Genomic DNA, 21,819 nt, shown 5'->3' with positions numbered 1-21,819 from the left:
AGAAATATATAGATTTGGGGAGTTATCAGGTATCAGACTGAACCAACACCAGTCTCTTTGTCAACACTGGGAATGGAGAAGTCTAATGCTCTGTTGCAGGTCTCACCCTTTGCACAAGATAAATTAAAGTTCACACATGTTTAGCTGCCAGCTGACCTCACTTCTTTGTTTGAGCTAACCTGTCCCCTGCTTTGGGGCGGATAAAGGAGGGTCTGCAAATATGGCATCAGACACTGAATCTCTCTTGGATTGAAAGACATGATGCAGTTAACATGCCCTTCCTACCAAGATTGATTTAGTTGTTTATGATGCTGCCCATGGATATCACATGTGTTGTTTGTTTGTTTTTGTTGCCACTCCTTTTTGCAGTTACTTTGCAACCCTTCCCATGGATATTTAGGGGTGGGACTGAAATAAAAGAGATCAGTCAAGAGAAATTCTGCTCTATGCTCATGACAAAATCATGTAACAACAGATGTCCCAGAAATATTCAACATTACATATGGCACCACAAGCTTGAAGCATGAACTGGAATATGACAGAAGTCCTCCCACTTATAAACATTCTGATACAAATGTTTGAAAGCAAAAGAGTCAGACTACAGGTCACAGACACATTTTGCTACTTGAGGATATACTTGAGAAAATGTGTAAAGATCTGAAAAGTCTATTGAAAGTAAAGAGAAACATTCCCCTGGCTGAATCCTTTACAAACGGCATGTTATTGCCTCCCTTGAAGGTCTGTTCTGTAAACAAAGCAGGTTCTATGTCCCTGACTCTGGTGCTGGGGTACAAACTGACATACTTTCTGAAACACTGCTTCTGGTCTCTGTTCCTGTCTCTAAATCGTGGCCCACTTTTTGAACTGTTTGGTTCACAAGAGTTTTCACAAGAGTTTTCTATAGGCCTACTTATTAACAATCTCTGAATTGTCACACTAGCACCAACATGTCGGCAATGCTACACTAAATTATCTATGTCCACTGACCAGTGCTTTGCTGTCTCCTAAAGCTTGGTCTGTGCAGATATACGCCAGAAATATGAAAATAAAAACCTTGGACAAAGTGGTCCTCTGAATTTAGAAACCTGGAAAGTCTGCTTTTGGCTTTGCAATCTTAAAAATCGTTGACAGTCTCAACCTCCCAAGCGTTACTGCAATTAAGCGTGATAATATAGGCTAAACCTTAATGATTTAGGAATGTTTGTCCTTTCCTGAAGGAATCCTTTGGGTAGCTGGAAGTGGGCTTTATAATGAGAATCTTGATACAACTGTTATAATACAAGTGATATGGCACACATACATACTGTATATTTCTACACATTGTGTGTGTTTGTGATAATACTTTCTGTATAATCACTGTTAATATTTTTATTTTAGATAACCCTGAATCTGAAGATATAAAAAGGTAACGTGATATCTGCTCTTGCCATTTAATCTGTGTGCATTGTGCTGGACATAATTTGCATGTACTGGAACACGTGTGTTTTAATTATCATAATTTGATGACTGTCTGCTCACAATGCTTATAGTGTAGAGGGAGGGGTTCAGGGGACAAGGGAATTGGGTTCGGTGGTACATAAAATCCCACTTGGATGTTAAGTTATTATGAAGTGATGTTTTGAGGATTTTTAATCTTGCTGTTTTTTTGTTAGATCATTCCTTTTACATCTTTAAAAAGAAGCAAATACATAATGGACTGCATACATACGGCACCGGCTAAACAGCTAATCAGAGTATTGTTAGATATAATTAGAATAAAAACGTGGTCCTTGTGGGATTAGAGCTTGCTCAAAGTACACCAGTTCAGTAATTTTTCTGTCTGGGACTTGTGGCGACAATGAATTAGGAGACTGACCAAATGGTGCCATAGTGGTTCCTATGGACTTTTATTAAATGATAAACAAAACCTATCTATCCCTAACTCTAAGGGGATTTCCCTACCTAAATTAAAGAAACGGAGGTGCTTGTCAGGAAGTCAGTGCGAGTCAAAACAAAAGGCACTGTCCCGGTCACAAAGCCTCCTACTCTATCCCTGTCATTAGAACAAAACACCGTAAAGTGAATCTACTGTTCGTAATCCAGGAGAATTACTCGCTTCTCTTGGATGCAATGCATCGAAATGCCTTTCACGTGGTTCAAAACAAAAGTTCAATAAATATTTTGGGTTCTCCGTAACCTACCATAGAATAAACAATCACAAAATGTTCTCGTGGGGCTAGGAGAATGACTCCCTTCTCCTAGATACTTCCTCAATGTTTTTCACAGTTCTTAACACAGTGTGTAGCTCCCTTAGCGAGGTTTTTACAATCTATAGGCTTTGCACAATTCTTGATCCACCCTCACTGGGATGATGAAGCTGTTTTTGGAATCCCTCTCCATTCTCCAGTACTTCACTTTTGTGAAACTGGCCTGGGACTGTATCACAAAATGATTTACGGTTTTCTCTATTTCTTTATGGTTCACAGTCTCCTAACTTCACAGCCCCCTCCCAAACTTGTGCATGTTCCCTTTACCTTCCCCCGGGGAACTGTTTACCACTTTTACCAGGGGTCATGGGCCCACACTTCTCAGTTCAACTTCTTCCTTTAGTAGTCCTCCACGTCTCTTCTCTCTCCACCTCGGGTTGTTGTGGACCGCCCCTTACAGATCTCATTAGACATGTCCCGCTAATCGGGTCAGGCAAAGTCAGGCACTTGACTTTAAGTGCATATATCTGATACCAATCAGCTCTCATCAAACGGATAAAAGGCATAGAGACACACTTTGAGCAAGGTGGAACATGAGCAAGGGCAGAACTTACGGGGTACAGGCGAACCTACTGGAGCAGAGCAACAGACCGAGGAACGAGAGCAAAAGGTAGAGAACCCCAGGAGTTCCCTGCAGGAGGTTATTGCCTGAAAAGAGCCACGAAAGACACCTGGAGTAGGCCAAATCCCAAACAAGAGGACTGCATTGTGTTTCAAGGATGCCAGTGACCCTCAACAGCAGAGTTGGGGAGGTGAGGCCAAGCCTGTGGTACCAACTTTGACTCGTGAATGAAACACTGCAAAGACAAGAAAGAAATGCACAGAGCCGGTGAGTTGGCAAGAGACATGAAATCCGGTGTGTGTTAAGGAAAGATTGAAGTTGAAACACTATATCGCACAATTGTATGCTGCACGTGTGAGGATGAAACGCAAAGGAAGGCAGACCTGTGAATGAACTTTGAAGTACTCATAGCTGTGAAACCAGCGATACCGAGCAGCAGAGTGGTCAGCGAAAGGAAGTAGCCCACTCGAAAGTCTCTGTGAAAGGTGAGATGTTTGTGTTATGAAGCAATAAAGTGAATGAACTGTAAAAAGTGAAGTGATCAAAATTAACCCTGGAAAAAGGGGAGAGTAAAAAGGTGAACGTTGAACTTTTGTGCTTATAACATCAAAATACCCAGATCAAGAGACTCTGGGGCAAATAACACAAGAGTGTGAGCTGAAGGGAAAGTCGAAGTGGTTCTGCAGAGGTCTGTAGTCAAAGGCACACACATTAGAAAGTCTTCGACATCAGGAAACGGTCCGAGCCCGATTGAGGGAGACTGAAAGTGTAATAAGTTAGGGAAAGGTTTTTTGCTTTGAAAGGTCTGAGCCCGACTGAAGGAGACCAACGCAAACCTTTGCTTTGCAAGGTCTGAGCCCAACTGAGGGAGACCTATGTGAACATTTTGCTTTGAGAGGTCTGAGCCCGACCGAGGGAGACCTGCGTGAACATTTGCTGAACTGTGAAAGAACTTTTGAAAGCTGGAATAAGTGACTTTATCGTGGAAGGCCAAGCGGGCCTCGAGCCAGAGTGGGGCACCTATCTCTGTGCTGTCCAACGTGGGGAGGAGAGCTGACTCAGCCACACTGATTCTTTATATTCTAACTCTGATTTTCCTTTGCATACATATTCCCCTTTACACACTTTCTGTATAAGAGATAGGGCAGGCATTAGGTTTTGTTAGTATAGGGCATTTTCGATTTGACAGAGACTGACTAGGACAGTGTTTTCTTTATTATTTGATGGTAGAGACTACTCCCATCATAGCTATAAGGCAAAGCAGGAGTTTTTCCAAACCACGAAAATTGAATAAGGTTTTTACAAATTGTACCAGTGTGGTTCTTGTGAATCCATGCCTCCCTTACAGCAGGATAAATTATTTATTGAAATACACTACCTTAAGTACTGGCTCACTGCAGAGGATGTGTCTAAGAGTATTTTAACTGGCCTGATCTTGTTTGTCCCATCATATTTTCTGTGGCTCAGCGTTTTTTTATTTGTCCATCAAGCAGGAACGTAATGCTTGAATAATTTGGAATGAAATGCTGATAATAGCCCGTAAGGCCTAGGAATGCCTTTAACTCTCTTTTGTTCTTAGGGGGGGGTTTCACTATATATATATATATATATATATATATTTATATATATATATACACCTTAACTTTAGTACAAGTGGCGTAGATGTTCTTCCCTGGTTTGACTATGAATGATGATATTGTCAAGATATGCGCTGCAAAAGCTGGAATCGGGTCACAATATCATATCCATTAAACCCGGATCCCAGTCTGTCAATAAGATTGTCGATCCAAGTCATGGGATAATTGTCAAACTGAGATTTCGTGTTGAGATTGCGGAACTCTTTACAAAATCTCCACAACTGATCCTGTTTCCCAGCCTGGACTATTGGCAAGGACCATGGACTTTCAGAAGGTTCTACATGATATGATATGATATGGGATTTGTAATGCGCCTATACAGAAGTGTTTCAAAGCGCGATGACGCAGGGGAGGGGGAACATAGGGAAGACAGACAACAATCTTACCAGGGCAGGTGACTTTGAGATCGTGCAAGTGCAGGGGACGGGGGAAAGGAAAAGTGCGGGGGCAGGGGGTAGTGCAATATGTAGGATCAACAGTAAAAACAATAGAAATAAATAAATAAAAACAGTAGGTAAAAGTGTGGCCAGCTAGTGGCAAGTGCAGGGGTAAGTGTAGACATCAGGTTTCATGAGCTGGAGCAGACTGTAGAGATGCAGAAACACCTCCCAAGTGCAGGCGTTGCCCGGGAGGCAGTGCAGGAGTGCAGCTGGCAGAGGAGGGGACCTGGGCTCGAGATCAGAGGGTAGCCAGGTGACCAGTGCAAGTTCAGTCAGAAGATCAGCAGGGGAGATGAGGAGAGAAAGCACAAGCAAAGAGGAAGGTCTTGAGGTGCTTCCGGAACCAGAGATGGTTCTGTTCAAGTTCCAGGGAGGCAGAGAGGGTGTCCCAAAGGGAGGCCCCAGCCGAAGAGAGAGATCTACCACTAACTCATTGCTTGGAGAAGCGACTGACCCTGAGGCAGTTGGAGATGGATTAGCAAAGAGCTTGAGAAGCAAGGTATTTAGGAGGAGAGAGTTGGATGTAGTGAGGCCCCAGGCCGCAGAAGGGTTTGAACTTAATCCTTTTAGAGGGTTTTGAACTTAATCCTTTCAGCCACTGGGAGACAGTGCAGAGATTTCAGTCCTGGAGAGATACGATCCCTGGGCTTAAGGCCAAGGACAAGTCTTGAAGTCCTGTTCTGGATGAGCTGCTGAGGGCAGAGAGTAGAAGCAGGCAGATTAAGAAAGAGGCTGTTGCGGTAGTCCAGCCTAGAGAGAACCAGAGCTCTGGAGACAGTGAGCTTCTTGGGGAAGTAGAGGAAAGGAAGAATACCTCTGAGGAGGTACAGCTGGTAGTGTGACTTCTTAGAGACATTAGAGATGTGAAGAGAGAAGGAGCGAGTGAAGTCGAAGATGACCCCGAGGTTTTTAGCCTCACAGGTGGGAGAAGGAGGAGGGCCAAGAGAGGCCAGCCATAGAGCGACAGGAAAGGAGGGAGCAGGTGTGCTGATGAGGAGAATCTCAGTCTTACTGGCATTAAGGCAGAGATCTGTGGTGGCACACCACTCCTGGATAGTGGACAAACAGTCAGAAATGGGAGAAGGAGAAGAGGTGGCGGAAGGGAGCCTGAAAATGAGCTGAGTGTCATCCACATAGCACTGAAAGTTGGGGCAGAGAGCTGCAATGCGGTGGGCAAGAAGTGCCAGGTATTGGTTGAACAGCCAGGGAGACAGTTTAGATCCCTGGGGAACCCCACAGGTAGAGATAGCGATAGAGGAGAGGAAGGACCCAAGTTGGGCCTGGGAGGGTTGATCTGAGAGGAAAGAGGTCAGCCAAGCCAGGGCCTGATCGGTGATACCCATGTATGGCATGGTTGACTGTGTCAAAGGCAGAAGAGAGATCAAGTAAGATGAGGACACAGGGGTATTGGAGTCATGGTTGGATAGAAGGTCTTCACGAATGTTCATGAGACCAGTTTCTGTGCTTCTGGCAGCTCTGAAGCCAGACTGATGGTCATGTAAACAACCAGCCAGTTCAGTGTGAAGATGGCCAGCATTCCCAGGAGTTTGCCCAGGAAAAGAGTGATGGAGTGATGGCGATTGGGCGGTAGTTAGCAGGGCAGCAGGGGTTGGCTGAGGGGTTCTTAAGAAGCAGGTGCACATGGGAGTGCTTCAGGGGGGAAGGGAAGATTCCAGTGGCGAAGGAATGGTTGCAGAAGTCAGCCAATTCAGCAGCCAGGGTTTCAATGTGGTCCTTGATGGTTTTAGAGGAACAGGGGAGAACCTGTTTTGATCGGACTTGTCTAGAAACCTTGTCTGGGGAGAACAGGGGAAAGGCAGAGTTGGCAGGAAGAGAGGTGGCCACAGAAGGGCCAGAGGAAGAGAGGGGTTTAGGATTAGGAAGAGAGGAAGATAGAGAGGACAGTATGTCCTGAGTTTTAGAGATGAAATGAGGAGCCTGAGCCATGCAGAAGGCCTGGGAGGGGACAGGCGAGGTAGAGACTGCAGCAGGATTGGCCAGCTCCTTGCAGATTTTAAACAGTTCGGCTGAGTTGTTGGATGCCGCAGAGACACTGGCTTGGATGAGTGCTCTGTTTTTGGTCCAGACAGGAAGCCGTTATTGCCTTTGGATCAGGCGGCAGGCCAGTTTATCAGAGGATGTACTGGAAGCACGCCATTCCCTCTCAGCCACCATGCAACTTGTGTTTAAGTGTGATGAGGTCCGATTCATACCAGGAATTGCACTTGGCTTTATGCTTCAAGCGGATCCTCATGACAGCGGTAAGAAGATCAAGAGTATCAGAAATAGCAGAGCGGAGCACAGAAAGTGCTGTGTCAGGGTGTGAGTCAACCGAAGGGGGAGGGCGGGTGAAAAAGTGGCGGCAAACGCTTCATAGGACAGATAACCGAGAAGGTAGGTGGCAGTCCTGGAGTTTGCTTGGCCTGAGTATTCCATGATTCCAGCCCCCAGCATCTTCTCCACCTCCCTTAGGATTACTTCCTTCCTAGATATGGGAATTCTGCAAAGACGAAGGTTAACTACTTTCCCAGATGTTTATATAGTGTTGGACATTCTTAACTCTTCCTGGCTCTTCACTAAACACATCAGGAAACTGATGAAGCAGTTCCTGTATATCCTGTTTTTTTCTGGGCGGCAGCCCCTGTGGTATCAAACTATGCTTGGCAGTCTCTTCCGACAGCAGAGCCACCATTACCACTCAGGGTTTCTCAACTGGATCATATCTCCATTCCTTTAACAAGTTTATATGATAAATCTGTGTTTTTAGTTTTCTTTCTGGTTGTGACACCCGATAGTTAACTGGCCATGTTTGTTCTAAGATCTCATATGGGCCGTCCTACCTTGAAGCCATTTTGTGCTCTGAGGTTAGTAGCAATACCAAAACCTTCTGCCAATAGAAAAATATCTTTTTATTGTTTTCTGGTATAGTATGCTTTCTAGGCTCCCTGGGCTTTCTCTAGATGTTTATGCACCAGGTCCAGGATCACTGTCATTTGTTCTTTCTGACGTTGGGCCATCTGCGTTAATGGTAAGACAGCCTCCCCACCTTCTTCCCATGCTTCTCTAAGCATATCTAAGACATCCTCGGGTCCCGACCATATACAAGTTTCAATGGAGAAAAACCTAAAGAAGCTTGGAGGGATTTGCAAATTGCAAAGAGAGCCCAAGGCACCATCAAATCCCAATTTTGGCCATCAGCACTCGACCAGCTTCCTAAGAATATTTTTTAGGGTCTTACTAAATTGTTCCACAAGTCCGTCTGTTTGTGTTATGGTATAGAGAGGTGTGAAGTGTGGTAATGCAGATGATTTCTTTTACGTCAGCCATAAGTCGCGACATAAAGCTACTCCCTTGGTTGGTTAGAATCTCAAAAAGGATATCAAGTATTTTAATATTTGCTGAGAGGTGTCGCTCTTCATTGGGAATGCTTCCAGGTAACAGGTTGTGTAGTCAACAATGAACAAAATATACTTGTTTTCTCGTCGGGAGAGTTCTAACAGGCCAACAATATCCATCCCTATTCTTGAGAATGGGATGTCTATAATCGGAAGGGGCTGTAATGGGGACGCTGGAACATGTGCCTGAGCGGTTTCCTGGCATGGGGTGCATGTGGCAACAACGTTTTTGATGTCGACATGTACACCCGGCCAGTGGATCTGGGTACTATTTGGTACTGCGTCTCGGTGATGCCTAAGTGTCCAGATGTTAGGTGGAAGGAAGTGACACAAAGATTCCAATGCGAAAGAACGGCTTCCATGAAGAAATGAATGCACTTTGTCAGGAAAGCAAGTTTTATTGCATGCCAACAATCAGGAGGGGCTAGTCAGTTTCTTGGCACTGAAAACAAACCTGATTCTCTCTGAATGACAACAAAGTTGCAGCTTATATACACAGTAAGAGAATTTACATAATAACAGATATTTTGTTACAAAGTCATCCCAAAAACCCCCATTGGCTAACTCTAATACAAAGTATTGTAATCCCTATAGATCTAAAACCCCATTGGATACATTCATACAGTACAACCCCCTTGACATTTGATAATTTTTCATAGTCAGTTATGCCGTACTCCACATAATATCATTCATGAATAACTCAGTTTATTATTCAGACCATTGGTGATTGTGTAAGACTTTCCATAAACAATTCAGGGGTGGTTGAGAAAAAAATAAGTACTCCTTTGAAGCAGCAGTAAAAATCCTCATCCTCCCAGATGCTATGGTGTCCCATATTATTGTCCCTGCATTCCTACACATAATCCTATTTGCGACTACCATCTGAAATCATACAGCCTTCTGCACACCTGCTGTTTATCTCACTGAGAGCCCATAAAACACCAGGCAAACGTTCCCCTTATGCGTCCCTCACATTTTTTTTAATGAACCTACCCCCAATTCAACCAACCATATAACCGGACTTCCATGTTTATCGAACAACAAACCTACGTGCTCTCAGGAAGATTACTTCTTTTATCTACAAACCCAATCTGGCTATAAAACCCAACCAGATGGCCTTTCATTCCGTTCTCGCCTTCAGTCCTTTGTTATGCTATCACCAGCTGCCCAAATGTGCTTCGCTACCTACCCTCTTCCATGACCTCAGTCATCCAGCTCTGCAAACCAAGCAAAACCCCCATTCCTGCAAATCCAGGGACCATGAGTCTATTAAGACTCCAAGTAGGTGAAACCTGCATTCTGCATCGTCTATGTGTCCCCGCAATGAACCCCATATTTCCCAATGCTCTAAATGTGTCTGCAATCTAAACCATTGTAGAATTCCAACATTATAGTTTCCTTTTCAATTAACCCCTCTCTCGGGTACATAAAGCTCCCCACTACATATTTCTCAGCACTACAAATTGTACATTGCACAATACATTGTATCAAGGCTACTGCTACTCATGTTGATGCCTACTTAGGCTCTAAAATGTATCTAGCTAAAACACAAAGTAACACTCATTTCAATTCTTCTAACTACATTGAACACATATTTAGTTGCAGCATCGCATCTAACCCAGCCGCACCAAGGCCTAGTACAATTTACGTAGTGTAAACCTCTTTTCCGTGTTGGGACCTTGAACGTCCACCCCAAAACTCCTCCCTTTAGTTAATTTATTAACTACTAAATGAATTCCCTGTTCCTGGATCAAATCCTACGCTACAGACATCCTGCATGCCCTTTCCACTTCAAGCATATTCCTCCAGTGTGCAAAGCAAAAAAGATGATTCCCCATTTCTACCACAATCTACCCAACACTCCATTATCTAAATCAAGTGGAGGACACAAAACAGTACCTGGAGGTCCAGTCAACCCTGGATTCACACCTGACACAGTTTGTGTGCCTTGTATGATTTGAGATGGAAGTGGCCCTACCCGTAGACAGTGGCCCTACCCGTAGACAGAGAAACTGACATCATGGCGGCTGTTCGAAGTAGCTTGTCAGAACAGCATCTCAAAAGTACCTGGCAGGAACAAAAGAGGACAAGCAAGAAAACAAAAATGGGCATCAGCATCTTAACAGTCAGACGCAGCCATGACGGAATTCAGGTAAAAAATGAATCTACATAAGTATCGTCTTTAATTCCAGCCTGTCTCTCCATGGCCTCACGTAAGTTATTCAAAGCTTTGATCGCATAAAACAGGGTCACATTTTCCAAATCATTGGGTGGCATGAATGTGCAGCACAAAACCCCTATTGTGTTACATACCCCACCTCACATTGCGGTAAGAAGGTCTAGGTTGTAGCGATTCTGAAGTATCATGAGGCGCAGGGTCCTCATCTCCTCACATATGGCATTATAAACAGATTCTTAGAGATTGACACACTGAATTAATTCATACCACGTGACCTGAATACATTTAGCATTAGTGATGACTTGGACACCCAGGTCCAGGAGAGAGGGAAAAAAATCTCAGTCTGACTAAAGAGTCTAAAATGATCAAGGATTTTCTTTAAAACCTCTGAAGATGCTGATGAGAGGTAGTTGCTCCGGGTATATCTCCTCAAAAGTTCAATTCTGTCATGTCCATTCAGAATCTTAAGTCCAATCACATTAGATGAAAGAAGGGATGCAAGGGGCACATGGGACAAAAAAGGCAAAGATGTGGCTTGAGGAAATGTACTTGAGACTGTCAAATGGGCTTCAGGCATTACCATGATTGGGGAGTGCAGTGTAATGATACTGAACTCTCCCTATCAAGCTGGAGGAAGTTGGATATATGCAAAGGGCCCACAAGACCAGTAGGGATCAAGGATGTCAGACGTTCCTCCATCAAATTCAGCAATACAGATGGTCCTGTTACAGTTCATGTTTGTACCAATAGGTACAGTGCCATCTCCCTTCAAACATAAGATACAGTGACAGTAACTGGATCTTAACAGGTTTCTCTAGCTCCTTGAGCCACGCAAGACATTTTATATACAGATTCTATATGTCAGTACATTTGTCGTTAATCTGTGCCACTGCTTCAGTGAGTCCCCTCATTCCTCCTGCTTTACAAATCATCACTCTGTGCTCCCATCGATTATGTAAAAAAACAGATCCTTCTCATTTCAATTATAATCATAGATGACATCATATATTATTGTGCTCCTTCTTCTCTTTTTCACGTACTCTTGTTAATTGATGGATATGACTGATGTCTGGACGTATTGCCCTTAAAATTGTCCACATACTCTTCATAAGGCTAGGTGTCTATCTGCAGTGACATTAAACATTCTGGGAATGTCAGAAGTGTGGGGAATGAGAGAGCAGAAATAACAAGAATCTGCATACCTTACTCTCTCCACCCTTCGCACATGACTGTACTATGTATTATTTGAGGCAGTAACTATACACATCTACAGTACTATCCAAACCCACCCCTTCATTTACAATAATGCTCTGTTTGAGATTTCTTTTTGTTCGGGACTTTGGGCCTCATTACACGGTAGGCAGTAGGGGTTTACCGGTACCGGTAAGGGCACCGGTACTGGTAAAACCCTACCGCCTTACTACGAGTTGCCTTTGCGGGACCCGACTTTAACGGCTGGTTTTACCAGCCGTTAAACTAGGGTGCCGCAAAGGGACCTCAGAGCTAATTACGGTACCGCAATTTGCGGTACCGTAATTAGCACCTTTGCCATTCCCATTATGCCCTATGGGGGCAAAAATGGGAATGGGAAAGAGCCTTGGTGAATGGGGAATTACCGCCCCCGCTCACCTTGGAGTAGGGCGGTAATTCCACCATCCACCAAGGCCGACACGGTAAGATACTGGCGGCAACCATGGCGCTAATAGTGCCATGGTTACCGCCTACCATGTAATGAGGCCCTTTGACATTTAATAAGACCCTATTACACTAGAAAATACATAATACATGTTTACATTCATATCCTCTGAAGCCCCCACAATGTTCATTACCTCTAAACCAAAACATGCACAAAAGAGACAAAAGGAAAACAACAGACACATATATAAAACAATATTCTTGTTCCTGCAAAGTGATGGATCCAACATTCCAGGAAAAAAGTTGAAGTTGCTGCAGGGATGCTGAGTTGCTGATGACTGGTACTGTCAGCTGTTGCAGATGTGGTTAGAACTGTCCATAGATAACCTTGACATATTTTGTTAAATCCCTGAAATGTCCCTAGAACTCCTCACCTAACGCTTGAGCTAAATTGCGCAGCTGAAGTCTGCGTGCATATGGGAGAGATATTTGCATATTTCTGCCTACCACTAATTACTACAGTGTACAGTAATGATCTGTCCCTAGCTAATACAAACAATACACAATACCATTTTTCTTCAATTATTATTTTTTGTTTATTGTGCATTTTTGCCAACATTTTGACATTACAAACAGTTAGAAAAATAGCAATAAGAATAAAGATATACAATACAATGCACTACAATAAAACAATGAATTATTATTACACACTGACATAATATTCAACAAAATAAAAAAAACATTTAACATAGTAGATGTACTAACTAAAAGTCCAGGTGTAATAAAGATTAATCTGATGTTTTCCGATGAATCCTAATATCAGCAGCATTAAGATTAGGCATCGAGCATTCAATATTTCTTAGCAATCACAATCTGAGCATTAAAATAAAGTGTTTTGTTTTACAGAACTCAGTAATTGGCTATATCTATTCAAAGAAATTGAGTTCCTTTGGTATTTTAACGATCTCTATTGTTAGAACCCTTTCATGGCCAGATATTAAACGTTCCCAGACTGATTCGGTATACAGCCAGTCTTTGCGATCTACAAATCGTCTTAAGCGTGTTTCATAGAGATCTCTTGTACCTTTACATGTCATGATGATATGATGTAGGGATTGCTTAATCATAGCCCCACATAGATTACATTCATTTCCACCATGAGGATGCAAGCGTATAGCTGTGATTTCTGCTACTTTTACGAGATTGACTCGGATTCTTAGAAAGTTCATTCTTATTTCAGGATCTGGAAACCATGTTAAATATTTCGGAAGATAGTGTTTTGGTTTATCAAATTTAGAAGGAGATTTAAAGATGTTATAGTTTCTCATCTGAGTTATGGTACTTATCCAATCTGTGCAAGAAAGAGCTTGTTTTACACCAGTGGGTATAGCTCGTAGATCTATTAGAGATCGATCCTTTCCAACGATATAATACATACTTTTGTAGATCATTTAAAAGTACATTTCGTGCACTGTTCATTTCTTTTAACATATCGCCATATTGAGTTACTTTAGAGGCAGTTATTATATTCCAGAATAAATTAAACATTTTCCAGTCCAGTGACATTTTCAAAGATGTTAGACCCCGATCATACCTTAAGCTTCCAATCGGGTAACTCATTGGGAGATGTAAAAAATGTTCTCCTTAATGTCCATTCCATTCGTTCCTAATTGATTAACTGTGACTTTGGAATAGTGTTCTACCCGTATAGAAGTGAAGGTACTAATTTGGGTTTGTAAAACTTTCATAATGGACTTTTAGAGAATTTGCAATATGTTGAAAATATTCTTTTCATTTGTGCACCACATTTAATAATTTTAACATTTAGATCTAATTCACGGGTGCCTCCTGACTGGGAGGATTGTATTTTTATACCTAGGCATATAGGATCTTTTACTATCAGGATTTGCAAGTTATTTAGGAGCAATTTGTAATTTGTATTTCTGACACTATTATTCTTAAATATCAAGATTTGTGATTTGTCTGGTTCACTTGTAAATTGTTTAGTTCGGCATATGACCCGAAGGCATTCAGTAAACGCTGCAAACCTCTTGGGGTAAAATCCAAGGGATCACATTGTCTGCATATGCAATCCACTGTAATGGCTGGGACCTTGCTAGAACATGTGGTGCAAGGGCTTCGGTGAGGTCTGCTAGATATAAGTGCCTCACTCCTAATTCTGTTGGAATTACTCTCGTTAAATTGCCTGACCCATCCAGGTGCACTCTAACGGACGAGTTGCTATAAACCAATCTCATAATTGCTAACATGCCTACAGGAATGCCCTAGGATTTAGGCTTGATCCATAGCCTCTCTCTATTAATCATGTCAAATGCATGAGATAAGTCCAGCCACACCCCGTAAAGCGGGTGACATTTTTTCCCATAGGCCTGTTTTGAGATTGCAGAGATAAGTAACCCATTTAGATAACCCTTTAGGAAATCCTGTCTGGAATTTACTAAGAATCTTATTCTGTGAAATCCAGTTTTCTAGGTCTTTAAGGACTACTGAGGCAAATATTTTCCCATCTACATCTAAAAGGGAGATTGGTTGGTAGTTTAATGGAATCGCTCGATCACCACAATTATAAATAGGTACTAGTATCGTGCTTTGCCATTTTCCTGTGATATTCTGGCATCTAAGGCAGTCACTAAAGACACTTGTCAAGATGCGTGCCCATACACCGATATCCGATTTTAAGACTGCATTGGTGGGCCCATTGGGGCCAACTGCTCTAGATGACAAAGATTCTTTAATTAGTTCCTTTACCCGTTGTTCATCTAGATTCAGCAATTGGCTTATTATTCTTAAAAATGTCTGTAAAGTATTTAAACAATTTTTTTTCTGAAACAACATTACTTTGTAAGACATTTTGGGAGCAATTCATGCTGTTTAAAACTCTCCAGAAATTACAAGTATTTTTTGATAATAGAGTATTTAACATCAATTCTCCATCCCTTCGTTCACGCAGATGTCCATGCTCTCTTGACCAATTCTTGTTACAATTTATTGATGTTTTTTCTCAACTCTTTGTTCCTACTCCAGGTTTCTTCGTCAAACTTATGAGGGTGTCTTTTTGGTGTACACGCTTGTGTCTATGCTGATGTAGCTGTATCCCAGAGGAAATCTTAAAAAAATTGTGGTTGACAAATTTTGTTTATTATCTTGACATTATTCTGTATTACAAGTTTTTGAAGTTTTTTATTCAAACTTTTGCCATTCTGTTTGAATTTTCGAGCTTTATTTTTGCTATTATTTATTTCAAGGTGTTTATCATATGTCCCTTTTTTTGGAGGGATTTTATTTTTATGACCGCTGATAGTCTGTTGTGATTGCTTGTGGCCCCATTTAGGACACAAATAGATTCACGACATCAAACAGAGTTTCGGACATGATTAAGTAATCTAAAATAGAAGCACTTTTGTCTCTTACCCAAGTTGTGGTTGGAGGGAGATCTCCTTTCACATTTCCATTCGGAATTTTTTAATTCCATTCTTTCAAGAATGTAACCCATTTTTTACCTGTTTGAGTTACACCTTTGATTTTTGATCCTTTGATCTTTTCACATAGAGTAATACATTGGTTATTAAGATCACCTAATATTAATATATCTACATTTCTGTATATCGCATCTATTTTGAGTAATACGTCTGCCAGATGTTGCATATATTGAATTAGGGTTGAAGACGCAGGATTCCAATACAGATTGATACATTTCAGGATTCTGTTGTAATTAATATCCTCACATCCTAGTTTTGCTGCTAGCAGACCAGGGTATTCACAAGAGATTAAATGAAGTGAACCACACAGGGAGGTTCATACAGATATGGATAAACCTGCTGGTCTCCCTAATACACCTGCTAAAGCCAATTGTTGTATAGTTATGAAACCATCCAGGTTCAGTTTCTTTGGAAGCCATGTTTCCTGAAAAATAATTAGGTCATAGTTGAGAAAGATTTAATTTTTCATACGATCTGTTTGAAAAGAATTTGTACCCTCCGTGTTCCACCGTAAAATTCATATTTCCTCTATGGTTAGAGAGAATCTGGGGTATTCTGCATTCTCTCATATACAAAACTCATTATTTCTGGTAGGAGAGTTCACATTGCTGATTTGGGATACATTGGGGTTTCATCCTTTTCTGAAAGGTTCTGTTTGGTGTCATTTCCCTTTCTCACAACAGACAGTTCCTCTCTTTGTTTAGAGATGGTTCTTTGTGAATCTAATTGACTGTCAGTCAGAGAGGTAGATATGTCTATTCCAAGATCTTTAAGTTTCTCAGTGTTCGCTAATAATGCTTCTGCTCCCATTTGTGATTTCAGTTCTATTTCCAATATGTAGGTGCAGCCATGATGGGGAAATGTAGCACACCTCAATATCATTAGAGGAAAAAAGATATCGTTCAGGGATTGTTTTTGTTATTGCGAGAAGGCCAGACCTAATCAAGGCTCTAGAGTTGTACCCACTTTTAAATTGGTGAAGCCACAATCTTGGAATTGCAAATGGTTGGAGTGATGCAAAGGTATTTGCAGTTTCTTGTTTCTGGTGGAATTCTTTGCTAGACTCGTCTTGCATTTCTGATGATGTTAATTGAGCTGGTAAATTTGATTCTGCAATTGTCAACTGGGGAGTTTGAGTTAACATTCCTGGCGTATTTGGACCTTGGACTTTGGAGTCTTGTAGATTGGTAATTGCCGGGGAGGTCATGACGGATGCAGCAGAGATATTGAGAATTGAAGAGACTTTATCAGCTGTTAAAGGGTCAGTTGATGGTGCTGTGGTAGGGTCTAAGTGGGTAGCATTTACTGCTATGTCTGCTGCTAATTGATACTTTTTACATTTGTAAAATATAGATTCCAGAATCAAACATACAGTTGGTGGGCAGGTCTCAGAACCTATAGAGATCTTTTCTGCTATGTGTTTTGCGATCAAGGGTTTTTGTGATGTTGCATTTGCTATTGTTCAGTTAAGCTGATGGGTCGTGTGTCTTATGATTGAATATTTCGATTTTCGCTTTCTTCCTCGTTTTGATTGGGTCGTGGCTTGAATGATTTCTGGAAGCCTGATTGAATGCACAAAGGCTGTTTTTATTGAATTCTTTATTTTTATGTTTTACTTGGGACCTGTGTCAGAACATTGTGCTATTTTTGTTTTCCTTTTTCTTCTATTTATTCGATTTGAGTTAGTAGACTGCTCTACTAAGACAATCTGAGGTTATTTAGGGGATCATGTGAGGTTGCTGTTGGCATTACCTCATCATCATCTTCAGCATCTAGGACCTCTATAATATAAGTGAGCCTCAGGAATTCCTCCAACACAGATTCAGAGAGGGGAGTGTCGTCTAAAGTGATCTCTTTTGCATCTGCTTGTAGTTCTTTTTCTGTTGATATAGCTTGTGAGATTTTTTTGATGCCTTGAGGACACTGATTGTATTTGCTTTTTATAAGATGCTCTATTCTCTGAAACAAGTTTATTGTAATTTCTTGTAACTTGCCTATTTCTTCATCTTGATTTACAATCAGATTTTTTGTCTCTCCTAGTATTGTTGTTAGGCAAGTATTTAATGCCTCTTCTATACTTGCCACTTCTGATTCACAGTTTCCAACTTCTTTAGTGAGTTCTAATAAAGTGCTACAGTGGGATTGCACTTCTGTTTTCAGGAGTTCAAAGACATTAACAAGTGATGTCATCACAAAATGTAACTGTCAGCGTTGCATCGGTTTGTTTATTGGGATGAGTAGAGCATGAGGCTAGGGCAGTAGAACAGGTGTTTGTAGATGGGATCTGAGTTGTTTGATGCAGCGCTGTCAAAGTGAAATTAGGGGAGATTTCTTCATGGAAAGATGGTATGTCTGTTTGGTGCTTATTGCACAATGATTCTTGAGTGGAATCATTTTCCATAGCTAATTGTCTGACAATTGGGGATGTAATTACATCTTTGAGTTCTATTTGGTCAGCGTCTCCGGTACTCCAGCTTGTATTGCGAAAGCATTCATTTATTTTCCACTTTATGTTTTTTGTTGTAATTTTATATTCCAAACCTTTGCCCCAGAATGTTTGAGGTAAGCCAATGTGGGCTGGCATATCCAGTTGGATATTTTCTCCTTGACGTGTGCAAGTTGTTGAGGCAATTAAAACTCTGGGTAATCAGTGCTGGATCTTTGACTGTTTTTGAATAACAGCTGAGCAGAGCTTATTAGCAGTACTTCACAATAGAAGAGCGCCACTTCTTAAATTGTAAATATTTGAAGGGCTTCTTGCCTTTTTATGAGCTGGCATTGCCTTGCAAGATGATTGTTTAACTGTAGGAGTAATGTCCTATGTAGCTTGAGTACTAACTGTTTAGTATGGAAAAAGTGAGCAAGGGCTCTAAAATCGTTAATTTTGCCCTCGGATCCTTCTGAACCAAACAGTCAGACAACGAGCCTACTGGAATGGTCACTTTACTGACCTCAACTTGTTTTTATATTCGACATGTTAACTGAATTGTCTGGATTATGTGTGTAATTGCAGTTAGAACACAGTTCAACGTTTTCCCCACCCAAGCTTTGAGGTGATTCACAAGTAATCAGACAAGTGTAGAATGATTCTGGTGCGACAAAGGTGAGGGTCACACAGCATTTTCAAAGAGGCAATGTTGACCTGCGTCCGAGCTCATAGGTGTTACGCCAAAAGTCACTCGAAAATGATAACAGTCACAGATAGAGTTGAGCTGTATTTTCCTGCAGGACTAATTTCCTACTAATCTGCTTGTTGACAACCTTCAAGCAGCGGACAACCGAGCTCAAAGGCATAAAAGCCTGCATTCGCTCGGATGTATATGTGGCGGGGGAGATATTTGGGAGTATGTTCTCGGATCGTACAGTTTAATGCATTCACTAACATGCAGCGTTCTTATTGAAATGCAGACTCTAGACTTCCGCCAAATTTTATCAAAATGCAAAGAATGAACAATACATTGTACTTGCTTTCATTGGAGCGTTCTTATGGATCCTCTTTGATCTCACTCCAGGCGTCCAAGTTTAGCCGTGGCCAAGGCCACCCGGCCGCCCAACACTGTAGCAAGTGATCAATGAAGTGTTTCTCCTCAACACCCAACACTCTTCACACTCTGCACGCTCTGCTGTATAGGGCATTTTCTGAAGTGGAATAAAGTAGAAAGTGCAGAAAGATTTCCGTGCTGATTTTTGAACTGCAGCCTCCTTTCTGCAAGCAAACAATGTAGCAAGTGATCAATTAAGTGTTTCTCCTCAACGCCCAACACTCTTCACACTGTGCACGCTGTGCTGGATAGGGCAGTTTTTGAAGTCGAATAAAGTAGAATGTGTAGAAAGACATCTGTGCTGAATTTTGAACTGCAGCCTCCTTTCTGCAAGCAAACAATGTAGCAAGTGATCAATGAATTGTTTCTCCCCAACACTCTTCACACTCTGCACGCTCCACTGGATAGGGCAGTTTTTGAAGTGGAATAAAGTAGAAAGCATAGAAAGACTTCCGAACTGCAGCCTCCTATCTTTTCTGAGCTCTGCCGGGTGTGAGAAACTCAGACACAGGTGATCACAGTTCAAGGGTGTTTATTGAACAATGAAAATGGGATGCGGGTTGGAAAAATGCCTGATCTAAACCTTAATCTAAGATGGGGACAGGTGTCGACCATCAACAGAAAATAAGGCAGTACTAGAGGTGTCAAGTCAAAACAAAAGGGCCTATACTAAGAAAACCTACTGCCAATTCCTTCCGCTAAATAAAAAAGGGTGAGAGGTTAAGTTTCAAGAAAGAAAGAAGTGTTCTCAAATGATAAGACAGGAGGCAGTATCCTGAGTCTCCCTTTCCCCATGTTTTGAGCACTGGGAAAAGTGGAGTTGGTGGAGCACAGTACAGTCACGGGCTGCTCTAGCATGAGACGACAGTTCCATTAACAGTTCTGAGGACCGTCGAGGGCCAAGGCTCGTTGCCTCAGAAAGTCCCTTGGCTTCGGGCCTGATGTGTTCAGCTAAACAAAAACAAAAGTTCCTTTAACAAATGAAAGTTTGTTACCAAAGTTCCATATGGGTGATGGTTTCACCCCTGTGTCCCCCTCTTCCGGGCTGACCCTTTTTGCATCGTACTTCACAATTCTGTTTGGGTGACGGCTTCACCCCCGGGTCCCCTCTTCTGGGCTGACCCTTCTTAATTGTAATCCAAAGTACAAATAGGGTGATGGCTTCACCCCGGGGTCTCCCTCTTCTGGGCTGACCCTTCTCAATCGTGTTCCAAAGCACAAATAGGGTGATGGATTGCCCCCTGGGTCCCCCTCTTCTGGGCTGACCCTTCTCGTATCACTCTTCACATAAAGATTTGATGAAAGCTTCACCCCTGCATCTCCCTCACCCATGCTCGGACCTCTCTTGACTGTCAGTATTCAGGTGACGATTTTACCCCTGGTGTCCCTGTGCCGGTCTCAGACCTCTCTTGACTGCTAGTACTTGGGTGATAGCTTCATCTGTTTATCAATAGTATTTCTTTGCATTTCTTATTCTTTTCTCAATAAACTTTGGGTGATAGCTTAACTCCTTGGATCTCCCTCGCTCGGGCTTGGACCTCTCTCGGCTGTCAGTACTTAGTTTAGCTTCACCCCGCATCTCCCTCTACGGGCTCGGACCCTTCTTTCGATTGCACAGGGATTTTGCTTGACCCTCTGTATGACCACTTTGTATTTTGCGTGCCTTCCTACGGCCTTTCGGTACTTGTAGTTTTTCTCATATGGGGCACAACCATAGTCTCTTGAGTTAGCGCCGACGTGGTGCTGCTTTCCCTCTGCAGCTGGTCTCCCATGTCATTTAACAGTTCATGGAAAGTTCAAAAGCTTTGGTACCAAACTTGCCACTTTGCGATTCTCACTCAACATAGCCCGGTGGTGCTTATCGATTCTCCCCTCGACTCACCGGCTGTGTTGCTCTGCTTGGCTTTCGGCTACTTTGGTGTCAAGGCCGGTACCACGGGCGCGGGAGCTTCCCTCGCTCCTGCTTTTCGGCATAAGCTTGCCCTGTGTACCATTGACATCTGCTGCAGGATACTTGTGTTATTGTTCACGGCCTTAGACTTTCCTCTACGAATGTTCTGTGGGCCTGGGATGAAAAGGACAAGGTCACTTCTCTCCTCGCCAACCGCTCAGTTTCCGCCGCCTTTCTCCTTCAATTGAACTGCCACCTTTTAGCCGTCTTTATCGTGCTGTCTGGTGTACTCGCCTTGCTCGTACTGTGCTCTCTGGCGCCACCTTTTATCCCTGTGGGGAAGGGAAAGGGTCGTCAGGTGTGTGTGATTCTGATCAGTTGCCTGACTTTGCCTGACCCTGGTATCGGGACAAGTCAGGTAAATAGTTCTAGTATTCTGTTGGGAAAAAGCAGATGGTAGAGTTTCCAGGTGTCTTGCTGAGTTGGAAGGGTAAGAGGTCTTAAAGGGAAGAAAGCCCTTTCTAGTTGAGTTAGTGGGGTTCTCGGCAGGGTAGGTGACTTTTGACAGAGAAGTTGGAAAATAATAATCAGGGGAATGGGATTTATAATATGGATGCAGCGGATTCTGGGAATGGTAGTGTTTTGTCAAGATAAGCTGAGTGTCTGGAAAATAACAATCTAAGTATGTGGAAAAGAATGGTCAAGAGTTGTCAGATAGAAATCAGATGGAATGTAGGGTTTCTGGGAGAGGTGGTTTTCCAGTTCAATAGGATTCGTGTTCCTAGCTGATTT

General features: G+C 42.3%; 1 protein-coding gene across 6 annotated transcripts in view; it reads left to right on the top strand.

Annotated features, from left to right (window-relative positions):
- TMEM154 (transmembrane protein 154) overlaps positions 1-21,819 on the top strand; it is a 412,939-nt gene that overhangs the window by 71,929 nt on the left and 319,191 nt on the right. For all 6 annotated transcript variants that reach the window (XR_011282263.1, XR_011282262.1, XM_069631286.1 and 3 more), the window contains exon 3: positions 1,378-1,405. Coding sequence is in view for 4 of the 6 variants with exons in the window: in XM_069631286.1 (XP_069487387.1) it covers positions 1,378-1,405 (28 nt within the window). In the remaining 2 variants the exon portion in view is untranslated. The remainder of the gene's footprint in view (positions 1-1,377; positions 1,406-21,819) is intronic.

Source organism: Ambystoma mexicanum, chromosome 6q, assembly GCF_040938575.1.
Source record: "Ambystoma mexicanum isolate Mex_15411 chromosome 6q, UKY_AmexF1_1, whole genome shotgun sequence".
Taxonomy (NCBI): Eukaryota; Metazoa; Chordata; class Amphibia; order Caudata; family Ambystomatidae; genus Ambystoma; species Ambystoma mexicanum.
Note: the sequence above shows the minus strand (reverse complement) of the source record. Positions and strands in the feature narration are given on the sequence as shown.